General features: G+C 38.1%; 2 protein-coding genes across 2 annotated transcripts; one reads left to right on the top strand and one right to left on the bottom strand.

Annotated features, from left to right (window-relative positions):
- Positions 1 to 25: 25 nt before the first annotated feature.
- Positions 26 to 7,734, bottom strand: LOC140953889 (uncharacterized). The gene is made up of 7 exons (XM_073403267.1): positions 7,676 to 7,734; positions 7,483 to 7,604; positions 5,962 to 6,106; positions 4,439 to 4,542; positions 2,598 to 3,861; positions 1,736 to 1,965; positions 26 to 792 (listed from the first exon to the last, which is right to left on the bottom strand). The coding sequence occupies exons 1-7, from the start codon at positions 7,721 to 7,723 to the stop codon at positions 516 to 518; spliced, it is 2,190 nt and encodes a 729-aa protein (XP_073259368.1). The 5' UTR covers positions 7,724 to 7,734; the 3' UTR covers positions 26 to 515.
- Positions 7,735 to 7,833: 99 nt separating this feature from the next.
- On the top strand, positions 7,834 to 16,446 carry LOC140954112 (translation initiation factor eIF2B subunit beta-like). The gene is made up of 17 exons (XM_073403517.1): positions 7,834 to 7,970; positions 8,216 to 8,302; positions 9,377 to 9,435; positions 9,634 to 9,663; positions 10,096 to 10,126; positions 10,254 to 10,302; positions 10,567 to 10,629; positions 10,705 to 10,754; positions 11,413 to 11,509; positions 11,736 to 11,795; positions 12,413 to 12,508; positions 13,360 to 13,397; positions 13,976 to 14,036; positions 14,663 to 14,722; positions 14,932 to 14,983; positions 15,204 to 15,288; positions 16,371 to 16,446. The coding sequence occupies exons 1-17, from the start codon at positions 7,891 to 7,893 to the stop codon at positions 16,441 to 16,443; spliced, it is 1,071 nt and encodes a 356-aa protein (XP_073259618.1). The 5' UTR covers positions 7,834 to 7,890; the 3' UTR covers positions 16,444 to 16,446.
- Positions 16,447 to 18,949: the final 2,503 nt, after the last annotated feature.

An 18,949-nucleotide genomic window follows, 5' to 3' on the forward strand; every position in this document is an offset into this window, starting at 1 on the left:
ACGTGTACAGAAATCAAGTCTGTATGCCAAAAAAAAAAAAAAAAAAAAACACGGTCAGTTGAATTCTCTAAAGTGTCGACTCGCCTTTTTTGGTCAATCAAACAACTTTGTTTGGCCATTTTTTGTCGTTTTAGGTCCTCTCTTCCTCGCTCACCGCGCCAAGGTCTTAGAGGGTGTGGTTAACTCGCCTGCTTTTTTGGTGCTTTGGAATTTGAACCGTTTAGTTTTAAAACTGTTAGTTTTAGTACGCTTGCCACTGCGGGCTCCTTAACAAACAAAGCAAAAGTTGAAACTAGGCGAATAAACTAATTCTTTTACGAGCGTAGGCTGAATTAACTGATTCCTGTACACAAATGAAGGTTGTTATGAGTAGTTTATGAAACCCGTTCGATCCCAACTTAATCAGTGTCACGAGCAATCCAATTATCAAAAATACAATTCAATCACTTCACAAAGAGTAAGTTAACAGGATAAGTCTCGTTCGTTCTTTCTTACAACAGCTACTATGAAGAAAACTACAATACCAACACCAGCGGAAGGAATGGATGCTTTAGATACTTCAGCGACTTTCCAGTAAATACAGTATGATTGGAAAACGCCTGCACATAAGAGGAAAAGCTTTGAGGAATGAAAATTTTTGCCCGTAGCTCCCTTGCTTCTTTGGCGGCCATGTTAAACTTGCCGTATTTCTTCTGTTCCGAGTAGGCCTCAACATCTAGAACTTGGAGAATTCTCAACCCACCAGTACATAGATCCCAGGAAAATATGAAGCCTGTACACTGCAACACGGGACTTAAAGAAAAGTGTTTGATACTGGTGAAAAATTAGCCCGCGTAGCAAGTGTTCCAAAGGGAGGGGAAAATCGGATGCACGACACCTCCTTCCCTATCTCGCGCGCGCCTTCCAACATCTCGCGCGCCTGCAGAAAATTTTCCCTCGATCCCCTTCCCTGCGTCACATACATTGATAAGGACAATTTTAAACAAATTTTAGGATGGAGATTCTCTAAGAAAATAAAGAATTTCTCATTCAATGCGTTGGGAAGGCTATTATTTTTATTTAAAGGTTTATCCAATTGATTGCTTTCACTCCTTGTCACTAGTCTTCGGAATATTTTAAACATTTCAGATTTTAAGATTTAAATGACTTAAGAGGGTACTTTTATGCTTCATTTTATCTAACAATAATTCATAGCAGTGCATTGCATGCATATTATTTAACTTTGTGCATATAGCAGATCCACATCAGCCTAATTGGCTGAGCTTTCTACAATCTGCTTCATGAAATATATGATGTATGTTACGAGTGAAAACAAAGAACAAACAAACTAAAGACTGTCCCAGTTCAGGTGCGGATCAAGGATAAATAGCGACCGACTTCCTAAACGAGCGCCAAGGGCGAACGTTAGGGGACACCCCCGCGAAATTCTTACGGATTTTAACTCCCTTAAGCTACCTTATCTGGGTTTCTGAGTCATTCAGACACGAAATTGGCCAGATTTTAACCTGAAAAACTGTTATTTATGAAAAATCTGACCGACTTTCGTAAAACGGTGGAAACCGGTTTGGATCCGTGCCTACAGTTGACTTCACTGTCCAACTCTGAAGTGAAGGTCAGGGTGGGTTAGGGGAACTCATGCTTAAATAAGAGAGCTCAAAACTGCAGTCTCTTAAAAGCCAATATCTTCACTGATAAAGGTATTTCTTAAATGACATAGTACATGTAGTAATCCTACCTTGGACTGACTGGCAAGCCGCATGATGTAGACTTCTCCCTCGTACGAGTGTACACCAGAATTCTTGCCATAATGACAACCCGGCGACTGTCTGGTAACACATGTAGTATCTGTACATCATAGTCTTTGAGTGATTTATAGCAATCTCTGAGTCTATCATGCGCTTGGATCAACTCACCGATACACTGTTCCAGGTCAAGTGTCATCTGATGCACAACAAGTGTTTGTCCCTGTAAACAATAGGGAGTTTTAGGAACAACAGCGACGGCAGCGAAAACTTTACTATTTTAAAGTGTTTGCGTTTTTCCAAACTTTCTCGCAATTATTTCAACTCGATTAAAATCTAAATTGTAGGTTAATTTCCCTGGAATCTAGTAACCCAAGCGTGATGCACGTGCACAGTTGTTGTTGTTGTTGTTGTTGTTGTTGTTTTGTTTTACGTTTTCGTAGCCACCGTCTTTGCTAAAGCTCTCTAAGTGTACCAGCTGGTTTAAGACACCAAATAAAAAAAATTTGTCTTGTCTATTGCTGCTCTGTTTGTCTCTCATAAACACTTATAAGCAAAGCTAATACCTCTCCATTATTTTTAAGTAGTTTTTAATGCGTTGCAGTGTTTATTAAGCGCTATGATTTTTACCAAAATACGTAAAATACCGTCATGTTGATCCATCGCAAGGTATTAAATTATACTCAACAGTCTGCAGATCGCGGACGTCCAGTTTGTTCGCAAATTAGCCATGATACTTACAGTTTTTGTAGCGCTATGATAATTGCATCCTGTGCTACAGGGATTACATTGCGTGTGACGAGAATCACATAGCGCGCAAAACGTTTGACCCCTCGTGAGAGGGTGGTAACTTACTTTTGAGTGGTACTGTAACTTGCTTGGTGCCATTTTGAGACCGCTTTGGTTGATCTTGCCAATTTGCTTCAGTGTTTTGCCATGACATGTTTTCACTGAGACTGCCAGTGACCCATCATACATGTCAAACTCATCTGATCTATCTGGCAGTTCACACAGATCACCATTATCCGGGTCTGCATATACCTTGAGTACTGATAATGTTAAATTGTTGTTTGTTGTCGGTACGACTGCATTACGGCCACAACAGCATGAATCAACCATTTTTGCGGAATAATCTGCATCTAAATTGTAATTGCTTTTACTGTCAGTGTCTGGAAGGGATGAATCTTTTAAGCTGTCATGTACAGCACTTCTTGAGGACACTTCAGTGACTATGCTACATACAGTCTTTGTTGCCTCAGTCTCATCTTTACTACAAAAAGACAGCTCAGAAGTTTGACCTGATCTAAATTTCTCTGTCAGTTGATTAGACTCACTTTTGTTGCTAGACTGGTTTGTTTGACCATCTAATGAGCCATTTGCTTCATCTGAACAAATTTCTGAATGTACTTTAGTATCCTTTTCATCAAATGTTTCTTGAGGAGTCAAAAGATACTCTCTATCATTGACTTGATGTGAATTAACGCACTCACCATGGATTTCATATAGTTCTCTTACAAAACCAAGGACTACCTTCTGCCGGCCAAGCTGTTTCTTTCCAGCATGGATTTCGTTAATGCTGGAGTCGCCCTGCACAGTCTTTTCACTGTCAGCTGAACTTGAATCTTCCCCAAGATGAGTTTGAGAATGATGTGTTCCACTTATCCCACCACATGCTTGATTCTCATTATCTTTGTCTGCAGCATGACATCTGTCAACTTCTGTGACTGCCGAGTATTGATTTGAAATGGCAATACTATCAGGTGCCTTATCACACACCTTGCAAAACAATTCATTCTGCTGATCTCCACAAAAATCAACACTTTCTGTCACGAGGCTGCTGTTTTTGTTAAATGTTGCAGAGACCTTTAATGCCATCAAAAAATCCCCAGTGTTGAAGAGAACTGTATCTTGCATCTTGAGACTTAGTGAAGGGTTGAACATAGGAAAAGGTGCCATAAGATCAAATTTAAAATGAACCACAAATGAATGTTTCAAACACTTGTCAGTTACTCTGCCAAGCGATGCATAATTGCAGCCAACACATGGATGTGGTGAGGGACCAGCACAAACTGTAACATAACACTGGTGACTTTGATCATAGTCATCTTTAACAGAGTGCCTAACATGATGAAAACATGACGCGAAAAAAATTAGTGCAATGTATGTGCAAATGTAGCTCTAGTATAAATAACAACAACAAGCAAAAACAAATATTTACAAACAAATAACAGAAAAGAAAGAGGAGATAACAATTATTATTTGGTAATAGGTAGATGAGGCATGCAGTAATCAAAGCTATTGTTTGTTTTCTTTAATCAAGGGTGTATGATACCGGGATGAATTTTATTTTGAAACGAGTTCATTCTATCTCCTTAAATTACACGAAATTTTGTTCCCTTACAATTCATTCTGGAATGAGTTCATTCCGGTTTTCAAACTGAATGAACTTCTCGTTCTAGTACGAAATTTCACCCTGGTATCAGGAAAACTGAAACTGAACTTAGTTCCAGGTTCAAAAATCATGTAGTCTGGGACAAGTGGCAACATCTGGTGTGAAGACACCCTGAGTTAAGCTAGTTCATTTCTTCATCTGATTGCAGTATGAACTTCACTCTGGAACAAAACTTATTCTGGAATGAAAGTCATTCCGGTATAACATAAACAGCCCCAAAGGCATTGTTATTGTGGGTACATACGTTTGACCATAGACCACAAATGTTGATTCATCTTGGCTCTCAGCAACTATTAAATGAAGGTCTTGATGTATTTCCTCTTTATCAAATAACGTCACAGAAAAAACCTTAGAAAGAACAAATAGCAATCAACAAATGACTTTACTTCATTTAGAAAAGTGATATTATTATCTAAACACCAATGAAATACCAGGTGAGCTTTCGCATGTCACATGTGAAAATATCACCATTGCTATGGCTGCATACGCCTTTCACACCAAAAAACTATTAAAGTGAAATCGTTTGGTATTTCATTGGTGTTTATACAAAATAGAACATTACATTTGCTGCTTGAAGATACAAAATTTCTCTTCTCATGTTGAAAAAATATTTCACTCGTTCACTGAGCTCACTCGTGAAATATTTTTCAACACTTGAAGAGAAATTTTGTATCATTGCGTGGCCATGTAATATCCTCTATTTAATAAGCCTAAAAGCATCATTACAAAATTGTATACATAAAGCTGTAGTAAGTACATTACAGATTACCTTTGATTCCAGGTTAAAACTTATTTGTTAACCCTTTAAGTCCCAATAGCGACCAAGATCAATTATTTTCTCCTAACAATATCCATACATTGTCAACAGATAAGTTATGAGAATTAATAAAATTATCACCCAAGTAAAAATGCCTTGATCCTTTATCAAATTCTCTCAACTCATTCTTAAAGGAAATGTATGGAGATCAGTTTGGAGAATTTGTATGTGAATACTGGGGCTTAAAGGGTTAACCTGGGTCCAGGAGAAAATGGGAATTGAGAATCACCCCAGGTTCTTAAGGTGGATCACTGGCAAATTTGACATGTAAAATCTCAAAAGTCATAAACAATGTTGAGAAAATATGAAAACTGAGAATGAAAATAAATAATAATATTCAATATCAACAAAATTATCGTAGACAAGGGAGCAAGGATATAATGATGACAGAGCAATATAATTATAATGATGACAGAGGAAAAAGTATGGATAGACTACTGTATCTCTAATTAGAGCAAAATCACAATAAGACTTGCCAATTATTCCTAGGCTTTCAGCTTTGCAACAATCTTTTAAGACTGGAGACTTCCTTACAGTCAAAGCAGGTCAAGCATACCCCCCAATATTCTATTAATGAATTGATTATTTGACAAATGATCCGTTAGTCGTTCCCAGAACTAGTGTCAAATTCCAATCGGAATTATTGCGTGCGTAATGAGCAGTGAATATTTTACGAGAACTTCTCTATATTTGGTCAGATTGAAAATCTTTGAATGGATTAAAATTCTAGGAAGACATTTACATCAAGTTCAGGGAAACTGACCTGGTAGAAATTTCTTAACTGAATCACGTGTAAATTCATGGCTCATGACACATGCATGAATGCAGAGATGAATCTGAAATCTGCAACTGCCAACGGACTCAACTTTTGAATAATAAATTCATTAATGGAATTTTGGGGGGTACGCTTGACCTGCCCTGACTGTAAATAATATGAGAAGGTGGTTTACCTCAACTAAAGGTTTGTGCTGATTAAACTCCCACCAATGAAGTGAATATACGTAACATAGAAGAGGACTACTGTCATCGTTATCAATTTTCAAAGAATAGGATACTAGGTATCTGCCATTCTTGGTAAATCCAAGAATAACATGCCTATAAAGTAAAAATCAGTATCAAAGTCAAGAAATATGAGCACAGCATTATTTTGGTTCACTCCTCTGCACTGCAATAGAGCTCTTTAGTTTGTATGTTTTATCTTTTCAATGAAGGTCGACATGTGATAACACTCTTGAGAACTATTTCTTTCAGATACAGTCGAACCCCACTATTTCGAAGTCCTAAGGGAAATGGAAAAAAGTTCCAAATAGCGAGGCTTCGAAATAACCAGGGAAGCGTAAAGGGGAAGGGTAAATCCAAGGGCATTCGATCTTCCTTCGAAATAGCGGGGACTTCGAATAAACTAAGTTCGAAATAGCGAGGTGCGACTGTAAATAAGTTGGTCTTATTGACATGTGTATATACCCATTATATATGAAAAGACAAAGACAAACATACAAGCTAAAGAGGTCTATTATTTGTGGTGGAATCAAAAAGTTATACATTTGAAAGGTGGAGGGTGAGCTTCTTCTTTGTGCATCTTGTATAGAGGCCTTATTTAATTACAGACCACAGATTATATTCAGAGGTGCTACATTGCACATGTAATCAACTTTTGCTTTGTGAAAAGCACATATAGACCAGGGAGTATATTCAAAGGTGCTGCATGTAATCAAGTTCCCCCGGACATAGATACCCAGCGTATCCAATCGATGGAAATCAGTGATTGAAAAACCAATCGATCAATTGATATCACTCGATAAAATTATTTAATTGGTATTGATTGGTATCGGTCAATCAATGATCAATCGATAACCACACAAAAACCTTTCATCGATTGCTATCAATTGGCACAGAAACCTCGAACAGACGTCAAGCACGCTTCCTGTCCGATCATCCGCCATTTTTAGGAAGCCCTGGGGATGAAATTCTAATCCAGTCTTCTCAATGCAAAGAACATACCCGGTCGCACATGTACTTGAATTACCCACTTGTCTTTCCACGTCATAATGTCCACGCAAAAAGTTGGGGAGGAGGCTTTACTGAATATAAGGTGCATCATCAAAGGCAATCATCTTCGCTCTTTTGAGGTGAACGTCGATGAAGTGTTTAACTATCGACTGTTATCGAAAATCGATACCAATCGATAACCACACGAACCTTCGCCATCGATTGGTCATCGATTATCAGTATCAATCAATTAATTAATATCTATTGGTATTGATTGATATCGATTGTCATCGATTATCGATTTCATCGATTGGATACCCCGGAATAGATAAGAAACCGAGGACTATGAAGATTTTTTTGTGTTAAAACACACAAGCCTTTAATTCAATTGTGTGTCCATTCTTCCGGTTCAGACGTTCAAAGTTAACAAATTAGAAACAAAACATAGCTTTTCTTATGATATATGTAAATAATATAGCTACCCTTTCTTTATAGCGCCATTTGAGTCCAGTATATTTGCCAGTGGAATACAAAACCGCTGAGGATATTTCTTGAAGAAGCGTTGTCGATTACCGCGCAAATGCGGTTGCATATTCCCTCTTGTCTACCAAAAAGGAAATATAATGGGTCATTTATCCAAATGAAAGAGTATGATGTTCAACAGCGAGAACTTACTTCTCTCAAGGCGAGTTTTGTTATCAAATTATCTTTCGTTTTCTTCATACTTTTTGATGTTGTTAGCTGATGTTGTTAAAAAGCCCGCGTTAGCGAGTGAGCCCGCAGACAGTAGAAACATCGTAAATTTTAAAAAATATGCGCGGCCATCACACAAGTGTTCACCTCCTCAGCGTAAACTTCTTTCTTTTCTTTTATTTTGATCCTTTTCTGCAATGCCTCCTCCATCGGCTGAGTCCAAAGAGGATGATTTGTATGAGAGAATCGAAAGCTTTGTTTCTCTCCTCAAGCAAGGGTGAGTGGCGCCCAGAAAACTTATTCTTGGGTATTTTCTTTAGAGGTGCAAAATATGGCCAGTGTTATGGTGCAATGTTTTATCCCAGAAAATTGTAATTATTTAGTCTAGGAATGCTAAAACTTGACCCCATGTATTTACTTATTAAGATGATGAGCCATGTTATTTAGAGTTAAAATTGCGATGAAAGTTTTTTGACAAAGAATTTTTGTTTTTGAATTTTGGCCTTTTTCCCTTTATTTTAGAGAGCTTCATGGGTCATATGCTATAGCAACGCAGACATTGCAGTTGTTGCGAAGAATTGTTTCACAGACACGCTGGAGCACTGCAGGGTAATTCATTATATAGCTACATTTGTATTTGAAAGTTGTGTCTGGGTGTTATATGCACCTATTAAAGTTTAATACATATATGCCCATGGGATAGGGGGGTTGGGACCACAGGCTATTAAAGGGTGGGGACGTCCCAGACTGTGAAGGGTGTAGCCAATCTCTCCTTCGCAGATACCTCTTTGTGTCATAGGGAGGCTGGGGAGATGCCCGTCTGCAGAGTATGGCAGAACTCGACGAGATCTCCCGCATGCAAGGCCGTTTTTAGGCCCCTATTTCTTATGTATTATTAAAAACTCATGCATGCACCTGCCATACTCTGCAGACTGGGGGAGATGGAAAAAGAAGGACTTTCATTGGGATACCCAGTGGGAGCCTATGCGGAGGAGAGAGGCATAGACAAATTAAATAAGACCAATTTTGGCAAACTTCAAACAAGCTGTTGGCCCCAGGGTAGGGAAGTTTGGACAAACCTGAAAACTGAAACAAATTAACATCAATTCAAGAGTGTACCTTGCTTCAGGTACTTTTTATGCCAAAAGTTCTGCATCTCTGCACTTTTACTGACCATGCAGTGGTTTTTGGTTGTCCAAGACAGAATATAAATCATAGCTTAGAGAAGTTAAAGGTGATTTACATAAAGCATTTTTCTGTTTATGCAAGAATTAACTATCACTTTAAGACAAGTGAAATGAATAATTAGAGTAGTTGGGGGGCAAACAGTTCAAGCCTTAAGGTCCTGTTAGAATAGACTGGGAATGTGCATTTTTGTACAATCTCTGAAATATTATTAAACTCCTGGTACAGACAGGTAGTCCTTGAAAATCTAATGTGGTCCTTGAAAAGTCCTTAAAAAATGATTGCAATTTTTTGTATGAACCCTGTGTAAGTCACATAGCTTAACTTTTTATGTTTTGGGGTCATTCTATGCAATCACCCACCCTACCTGGGTGGGTTTTTGGACCCCCACCCCCCTCCTTAAAAAAGGAACCAATCTCCTAACCCCCAGAAGATGGTTATTTTTTTGTTTATTTTTTTTGTCCTCATATGAGACATATTATTGTTTTTTTTTCCCAGGGAACTCATGCAGTGTGTGAGAACAGAGGGAAAGAAAATGGCAAGTGCACAACCAACAGGTAATAAATTATTTTCCCTGATTTTGCTTTTTTTCTCATTTTTCTTTCTCCTTCACTTTATCATTCAGCATCCTTTTTTGAGCTATACATATGCCATTACTAAAATTGTGATATTTTAATTATCTGTTATGGTTTTTATGCCTAATACCACTGTATTCTGTTTTAAGCGAAGGTACATTGTAAACTCTTATTTTGTAGATTCTGTTGTTGGAAATATGGTGCGGAGAGGTAAGTACTGGTAACCAGAAAAAAATTAATGTTTGACAAAAAGGAAAAAAAATGGTGTCAAGACCCTTGCAATTAATGTAGGTATTTCTTGGTGTCATGGAAACTAATGTTGGTTAGCTATTGTTTTGTGGGGTTGGTATTGTTGAGTGTCTTTTCGGTCTTTTGTGTTACATCATTTGGTGATGGTACCCATCCACAACACCAACTGAAGAAACTACATTGCTGAATATTAATTAGTTTTTGTTGCTAATAACTTTTATAACAAAAATGGCTAACTTGAGTAATCCATGAATTTGTAATATTTATTGGTGTTAACTGTTGTTTGCTATACATTTCATTGTGGCTTTGCATGTACTGTATGTGTAAGAATAGTCATGTCTGGATGCCATTTTCTACATGTAATTGCTCTCATTCTATTTCCTTTTTGTAAAGCTCTTAAGATTATCAGAGAGGAATATGCTGGGTAAGAGATTATTACAAAGTACAAAAAATGCTTTTTATTAACATTCATCCACTGTACATTATATTTTCATCTGATTTGTTAAATAAATAATAAGCAACATTGAACTAAAGAAAACATTGTATTTCAGGTCTGTTAGTGGGAAAACTGAAGAGGGAGAAACCGAAGAATCTTTACATGTAAGTTCTCAGACCCATGCATATCATAAAAATGACACTCAAACATTACATTTTCTCCGGAAGAGTATACACTGTATTTAACACAGAGTACATGCATGTAGCCTTCTTACAGTATTATTAATTACAGTCGTGATAAAGAAAAGATTGGGTCTCTCTTTGTGAAAAATAAATATGTGGCAAAGTCACTTTCATTGACAGTAATTAATTTTGATTAATTAATAGTAGCTTCCTTGTTTAGTTATCAGAGTATACTTTCCTTTTCAGAAACTTCTGATGGCTGGGGGACCTTCCACTAGTGATTTTAATAAACCAACTCATGGACTAAAGGTATTATTGTCATGGTGTGTCATTTACAATGTATGTGAAGATTTTTAGATATTTAACAGAGTGTTTTCATTGCAGGCCACAGTTATTGATGCACTAAATGAACTTTTAACAGAACTGGAATCAAGGTGTGACATTTTATGTATTTTGGTGCACAAGTTATGTGCAATTTTTCTTTGTCTTAGTGAAGGTATAGCTGTCGTGTTTAGTTTTGGTACAGTGAGGGTCAGGAAAAAAGAAAAGAAAAGTCACTAAAAGGAAAGAGATAAAAATTAATTGATATACATTAATTTTACACTGCACAGACACTCAATGCAGGACACTTGAGAGAAGATTGTACAATCACATCACTTTCTGAAAACAAAAGGTTCTCAAGTTTTTTTTTTTGAAAAACGAACCAATAACATTCATGAATTTGAGGGCTGTTTCCTGAGAGGTCAGGTGAGTTCAAAGGGTTTTATAGTGTTCAATGGTTGCATAGTTGAATACCTGAATTTTATTGATCCCTAAATGTAAAATTAAAAAACAAAACAAAACTGGAGAATCCTTTGTTTTCAGCAAACATTGTGAGTGAACAATCTTCTTCCAAGTGTGCCAGCTTGAGTGTCCTTCCTGTAAAAAACTGCCTTCTCCACACTGTCATTTTATGTGCAGAGGCTTAAATGGAATCATTGAGACAACGTTTGGTTGCCCTATAATGGATTTTACTATAGACTTACAGGGCACTTCAGTGAGAGCCATACCCTGCATGCATTTTGTAATGATTTTGCTATTTTCCCTTTTTAGTGCATATAACATTGCCACCCAAGCACTGGAACATATTCATTCTAACGAAGTTATAATGACAATCGGCAAATCAAGAACTGTCGAAGAGTTTCTCAAGGTGTGCAATGAATAATTTTAAACGTAATATGATAAAGTCCGAAACTGGGAATTCAGGAAGTACAGTGTACATTGTATGTTGGTTTATTACCCTTTGGTCAATGCAGATTTCATGTATTTGGTACACTGTACATGTACCTGTTATGATTTCCAAGGTAAACTATCTTCGTTTTTTTCCTTTCTTCCTTTTTCTTTTTTTTTTTTCTTTTGACTTTTCTTTTTTCAAGAATGCTGCAAGGAAACGTAAATTCAGTGTCATTGTGGCAGAAGGAGCTCCATTTTACAAGGTTTGTAACCTTACTCTTAAAGTATACTTAAGTATAAAAATGTTTAAGCGTAACTGCATGCATGGAGTTGTTCCACCTAGACTGACTTGTAGTAAAGATAATATATTTTTTTTTTTTTAACTTTTGAATTTACAGTATATGTATCACCATTCAAGATAAACCTTATGGAAAGAACTTTTATGTCATAGTACATTGTATTTTTTTTTCGTCAGGATTTTATTAGAAGAAATTTAAAATTTCTTGTTGGTGAATTTTCACGTCAGCCACTGCTAGAACTAGGAGTAAAAGTGTTAATAGTAAGAGTCTTTATTCACAAAAAATAGAGTCACAACATACATTATGTGTGGCTTTACAAAATATGGTTGTATTAACTAGTTATTAAAAATCAATTACAATTAGACAAATTGAAAGACATCAATTATTAATAAAAGATATTTTAAAACATTCCATTTTGACTGCAGGTAAAATAAAATTATGCCCTCAATCTCGCAAAGATCTCTGTCTTTCTGGGGGCAGCAGCTGCAAAGGAGATGCGATCAGCACTAGATTCCCATCACTCTTCTATTCATGGCCCCCTCAATGTGTACCCTGACTCAGTCTCTGCCTTTCTTTTCTAGGGTCAAGACCTTGCTAAGAGTTTAGCCCAGCAAGGGATTGAAACCACTCTCATAACTGATTCAGCAGTGTTTGCAATCATGTCAAGAGTAAATAAGGTAAATTATTGCTAAATTAGAGATAAAGCTACTCTTGGAGATCTACAGTCGAACCTCCACGGATGGCCATATCTCTATACAACAGCCACTTTTGTTTGGTCCTGGCGGACAAAAAATCCATGCACTGACTCTTGTTTAAAACCTCTCTAGAATGGCCACTTTCTTCTGTCCCCAAGTTGGCCGTTGTAGAGAGGTTCAACTGTAATTTGTTCCCTATGCTGATTTTCACACACAGTCATGAAACAATGAAATGAATGAATTCCTCTTACCCCAGGCATGTGGTGGCCAAGCTACGGTGAACACCACCCCAAGTGAGAAACTTTCCTCCGCTTTCCCTTTTTTCACCCAGGGCCCAGTTGCTCGATGGCCGATTAGCGCTAACCCAGGATTAGATTTGAACCCAGGCTTCTTTTTCTTTTTATCAAAAGCGTTTTCTTGGATAATTTTCTCCATTCTTTTTAGAGTGTCCAGTCACCAAAATTAATTGTAGACAAAAAGAATTCAACTGAATTTTCTTTTTAAGCTGTCATATCTGAATTCAAATTTCACACTAATCCTGGGTCATCTTAACCCAGTTTTAAGCAACCCGGTCCAGGTGTATAATTTTGTATCAGTGAGGTTGTACTGCTGGCGTTGGTAAACATGTGATGGACTAGTATCCCATCAGGGCGGGGGAGGAGGGTGAGGTAGTACTGAATGCTGTTACAGTGTAGGTCCTCCTGCTTCATGCTACAGAAGCCAGTTTGACCTCTGTTTGTGTAGAATTCCATTTAGCCGTATGGCTTTATCTTATCACAAGCATGCTGTGAGGAAAGTAATGTTTTTTGTGTTATTATTGTTGTTTGCTGTAGGTTATTATTGGTACAAATGCTGTGATGGCAGATGGCGGGTAGGTCACTGATATATTGCCCACAAAAAGACGAGGAAATAGTAATAAATGAATAGAGCATACATGGTGTACCTGTAAGACAACAAAAGAAGTAACAAACTAAAAATGGAAGTGGTGATATCTGAGGAGAGGGTACCCGGAGAAAAACCTCTCAAAACTAAGAAGAGAACCAACAACCAACTCCGCAACCCACTTACGTGTGTGGTATCGACACCCTTTACGGTCATTTCGCCCCCAAGTCATTTCGCCCTGGTTACTTAGCCCCCTCTTTTCGAGCCATTTAGCGCACTTCAAATGTAACATTTCTCGTTCTATAAGCCATATAGCAAAACAAGTGCGCATCAAATGTAATATTCCTCATTGTTTAAGCCATAAACCAAAACGAGCAGGCCTTAGATGTAATATTTCTCGTTCTCAAATAGGGGGCTAAGTTACCGGGGAGAAATGACATAAACCAAGGCCTCTGTTGTGGGATGTGGACTTGTGAGTGCTATCTCCACTGCGCCACTGTTGCCCTCCTGACTCTTGTGCTTCTCTGACCCTTTGACCCTTTCTTCTTACCGTGATTACTCCCTCAGATTGCGGTCAATTGTTGGTTCACACGCTTTAGCATTGGCTGCTAAACACCACTCAGTACCGGTAAGTCCGGCTATAAAGTAAGGACATGTACACCGTATTTAACCTAAATAAAGTCCTTCAGTTTTCTCTTGGTATTTTCAATGGTTCGAGACTGATGCGAGAGCTCTACCTGCGGGCAAATAAATGCACGTACAGGCTGTAAAATGAACGAGACATAACGTTATTGGCCTGCAAGCGTAAGGTCAAGATGACTGTGTTACCGAACAGAGCGTTTGGTATCAGTCAATAGTATACGTCTGATTTGATATCCTTCACCACATTTAAAGCTACCTTTCCTAGTGAAATAGTTCCGCTGCGTACCGTGAAGTATAATTTTGCTTGATATGCAGCGCCATTAATTTTTGGACATTGAATACGTTTTGTCCTGGAACCTAGTTTTGCCTAACTATTCATTAATCGATTAATCTGTCAGAAGGACTAATTGCCGTAATTACTATACTTACGACTGTTATTTATAAGTTAATACTAGGAATCAACTGATGTCGTATGGACAAGAGTTTTTACGGTACTTTTCTTAACGTACATGCCGGCGTACATGTACATCATTCACGAGGACGAGTATTTCACAGATCTTCCAACACCAAGTCCTGAAATTGTAACGACTTTTTTCTCCTTTTTTCCCCCAGTTGATCGTGTGTGCCGCTATGTACAAACTTACTCCGCAGTATATTGTGTCTTACGATCAGGTAAAAGTCATTACATTTTTGTCGACATACATAAAAAGCTGCATGTGAGCATACTAAGGCTGAGAGCATTTGTTCTTCTCCGAATGTAAACATACTAAGGCTAAGAGCATTGTTCTTCTGTTTACCACGGTAACAAGGTTTCTAATATTTATATATATATAAATTAAGACGAAGTCGAAGTCTCATCTCAGTATTAATTCATGTTGTAGGACAGTTGCAACAAGTTCGTTGTTCCACATGATGTTGTGAATTTCTCTGAAGGTAAGACACGAGTGAAACCCTTTAGGCCTTAATATCAGCGTGCACATTCTCCTTACAGTTTTCCTTGCATTTCATGGGCTGCGGACGAGGAGAATTTGCTTGAAGGCCAAACCCTGTTCAAGTTGTAGAAAAATCTCGTTTCTCTCACGACCCTGCGAACGCTGTTACTTCAAGAAGAAATTGTAGTTTAAATATTGCCATTTGGGCACTTCTCTTACAGGAGGAATCCTATCCAAGATAGATGTCCATAATCCTGTGTTTGACTACATCCCTCCAGATTTAGTGAATCTCTGCATTTCAAACATGTGAGTATTGTTTTCTAGATGTCGCTTCTTCCCACCATACAGGCAGAAATAATGTCCGTGGGACTGGCCCTTTGTTCACCCTGTTCTCCTCTGGAGGGCCTGCCTATGGGCTAACCACGCATTATCCCCCGGCCCCACCCACATCTCCTCACCCTGTTTACGCCTCCCTTTCACAGATATCTAAATTGGCTCTGCCACTAGCAGCCCAATAAAAATGCGCTGCTGCGATCGAGCTGCGTTAGCAACAGAGCGCATGCCGCGAAGTACACACTTTTTTTGGCCATTCGAAAGCCATGATAACTTAGTCAACTCAATTTAAGGAAGGCTAAAGCGATCTACATACATACATACTTTATTGGCTCGTCCCCACGGGGCTTTTCAGAGTCAATTTTACATTACAAAATTATAAACCAAGTACATGACAATAAGAATATAACAATGATAAAAGAAGACAAAGGTCAATAAAATTAATTAAATTAATTAAATAAAGCAGTCATTAAGAAGCTTTTGCCTGAGTAAACACTTGAATTCCGTCACGGATGGGCTAAGTTTGAGCGCAGGCTGCAACTCATTCCAGAGAGAGGTTGCTCTATATTGAAAGGTCCTTTGGCCGCTGGCAGTGCGGAAGAGTGGTATGTTCAAAAGTTGAGAATTTCTCGTATTCCTTGTCGAGACGGCGGATCTTCCAACGAGCTTTGATGTCAAATACTCCGGAGCACAACTCGTCATGCACTTAAAAACCAGAACAGCAAAACGAAAATAAAGTTGTTGCCTAATTGGTAGCCAGCGCAAGTCTTTTAGCAAAGGAGTTATGTGATCGAATTTTTTAGCGCCGCTCAAAATACGACAAGCGAAATTCTGTACTGCTTGGAGCTTGTCCAGATTAGTTTGAGTAGTATTGCTCCAAACAGAAGAGCAATAGAATAATTTACTAAAAACTAAGGCATTTATAATAATAATTAGCGCGTGTTTATTGAAAATATGCTTAACGCGGTTAATTTGTTAATCTGAGAAGTTACTGTTCTTGGCTCACTCACTGTTAACACCTAAGTCTAGTTCTATTGTGTTTTCTTAATTTCCAGTGGAGGCTATTCACCTTCGTACGTGTACCGGCTTGTAAGTGAATTATACCATGCAGATGACTACTATTTATGATAAGGTAAGTGTTGATTTACTGACCACCTACTCCTCCCCTAAGTCACAATTTTGCCAAAAGTAAGAAGGAAGTGCTAATGTTGAATTAGGGGAGGAGTAGGTGGTCAGTTACCCAGAAACATCAAATGATCCGACATACTTTGACGTTTGTTCATTTTTGTTCTGGTCGTTAGCCTGATGGGAGGTTTTAGTAATTATTTTTCATGTTGCAAAAATAAACATCGTAATTACGTAAACCGCATAAACCTTTGGTTTTTCTTGCAGATCGCAAAATAAAAAAGAAATTATTCTCATTCAATCTTCGACTGCCATTTATTGTTCAAGTGTCACTCATTGATTGATGCCGACAGCATACTCAATTACAGGCGCTACTCTTTGACATCATTATCAAAATTTGTCCTACAGACTGTATGATCCACTGGAGAGAGGCTGCCTGGACTACTACTCCGTTCGCCGCTTTGTTTGAGATGCATACATACATACATACATCTTAATTATTTTCAAGTTTTAAAGTACAATTTTAACATACCCGCAGGTAGCTACGCTACTCTATGCGGGCCATGTTTTCAAGAAATAAATATAAGTTATAGTGACTAGTGACCTAATAAACCTAAAACTGACATTGGTCAGGAAACGAAAGCGTTATCGTTTAAGAGAAGGTAATCTAGCCTCACGAATGCGGCAACTAGGAGCGCTAGCAGAAGCGTCCGTTTGCAACAACAACAGCAACAATTTTATTCTTTGTATGCAGGAGTTGAATAGCTTGCCCCGCAAATAGGTGGAATGCTAGTCCTGGCGGGGCAAGACAAGTACATGAATAACATATCTACTAAAAACAAAAACATTGAATTATTACAAAGCCTTGCAGATTGCAATTTAGAATAAATAAAACAAAGAAATTCAGTGATCTAATTAACTACACAGCACTTACTGACACGCTTAATTTATTAATACAACAATGCACTAAGCACTAAGATATTATAAGGAGTCACTGACTCTTAAAAGATGAATAACACGGAAAAGGAAAAGCAGACATTAAAACGTTTAACAAGTGTATCTATCTACATAAACCGACTTTTTAAAATAATCATGGGGGTTTGAATACGGTCTTCCTCTTTTTCGTAGATATCAAATGGCAATTTGCGAAGAACTCTTTTAAAAATTTTCTTCGGCAGATCTGTTATATTTCGGCAGATCCGTTATATATCATGGTATCTCATTTTACAGCTTAACGTTGTCCCGAAATAGAGAAAGTAAGGTGGCCCACAACTGTCAAGGCAAAACCAAAAACCTCACAGCAAAAACAAAATACCTCACGGCAAAACCGAAAACCTCACGGCAAAAACAAAAACCTCACGGTAAAAACAAAATACCCCTCTACAAAACCAAAAACCTCACGGCAAAACCAAGACCTCACGGCAAAACCAAATACTTCACAACAAAAACCAAATACCTCACGGCAAAAGCAAATACCCACGGCAAAACCAAAGCTATTTTGCTTTTGCCGTGAAGTATTTGTTTTTGCCGTGAGGTTTTTGTTTTTGCCGTGAGGTTTTTGGTTTTGCCGTGCGGTATTTTGGTTTTGCCGTGATGTTTTTGGTTTTGCCGTGAGGTACTTTGTTTTTGCCGTGTGGTTTTAGTTTTTGCCGTGAGGTTTTTGGTTTTGCCGTGCGGTATTTTGGCTTTGCCGTGATGTTTTTGTTTTTGCCGTGAGGTTTTTGGTTTTGCCGTGGCAGTTGTGGGCCACCATACAAAGATATTCTTTGCTCAGTTGAAATAATAACGGTCAAACAAGGCGCAGTATCATCTACCTTAAGAACATATTGCATTGACCATTTCTGCTAAGACCACAATGCACCTCGTTTGTCCGCCAAAACTTTACAACATTACCATTGTTTCCAAATTTCTCTTAGGTGTTAAAGTCGTCCCAAGAGAAATCGAAGAAAAAGTTCTGCAATTTTTTTTTTTTTTTTTTTTGGGGGGGGGGGGGGGAGGGGGGTAAACAAGGAGCATCATGGTCCCTGTGAAAATAGTGAATACCAGTGATCTATTTTGATATTTCGGTAAATTATTTGACGCCAGTGTACAGAATGAGTCCAAGTTTGGCCGGTTCTTGTTGGCATGACTGCGGCTTCGTTCAGCATGCGTCATTAGACTTGTCTGTGAAATAGAAAAAAGCGATTAGAATTAAAGAGCCTACCGCCTTCTTTTTCGTTGCTCCTCCGAGCTCGTGTGACGTAAGATTGCGAAACCGCTGATTGGAAGTAAACTAAAATGACTAATGAGCAGCTTATTCACTCCTCGATAAACTCGCACGCCGGACATTTGTTCGCTTATGAGATTATTCTGTTCCCTTGACAAATCGCCAAATTTTGTCATTCGCTTGCGTTGAGGAATCGAGGTAAGGTTACAGTCAGTGTTTGAAACAATGGTAAAGAAGAATTAACATTTACGCTCTTAAACTTCTACCGTGGAAGGATAAGCTTACCATGGTGAGGTAACATTT

The sequence above is a fragment of the Porites lutea genome, chromosome 12 (genome assembly GCF_958299795.1).
Source record: "Porites lutea chromosome 12, jaPorLute2.1, whole genome shotgun sequence".
NCBI classification, from domain to species: domain Eukaryota; kingdom Metazoa; phylum Cnidaria; class Anthozoa; order Scleractinia; family Poritidae; genus Porites; species Porites lutea.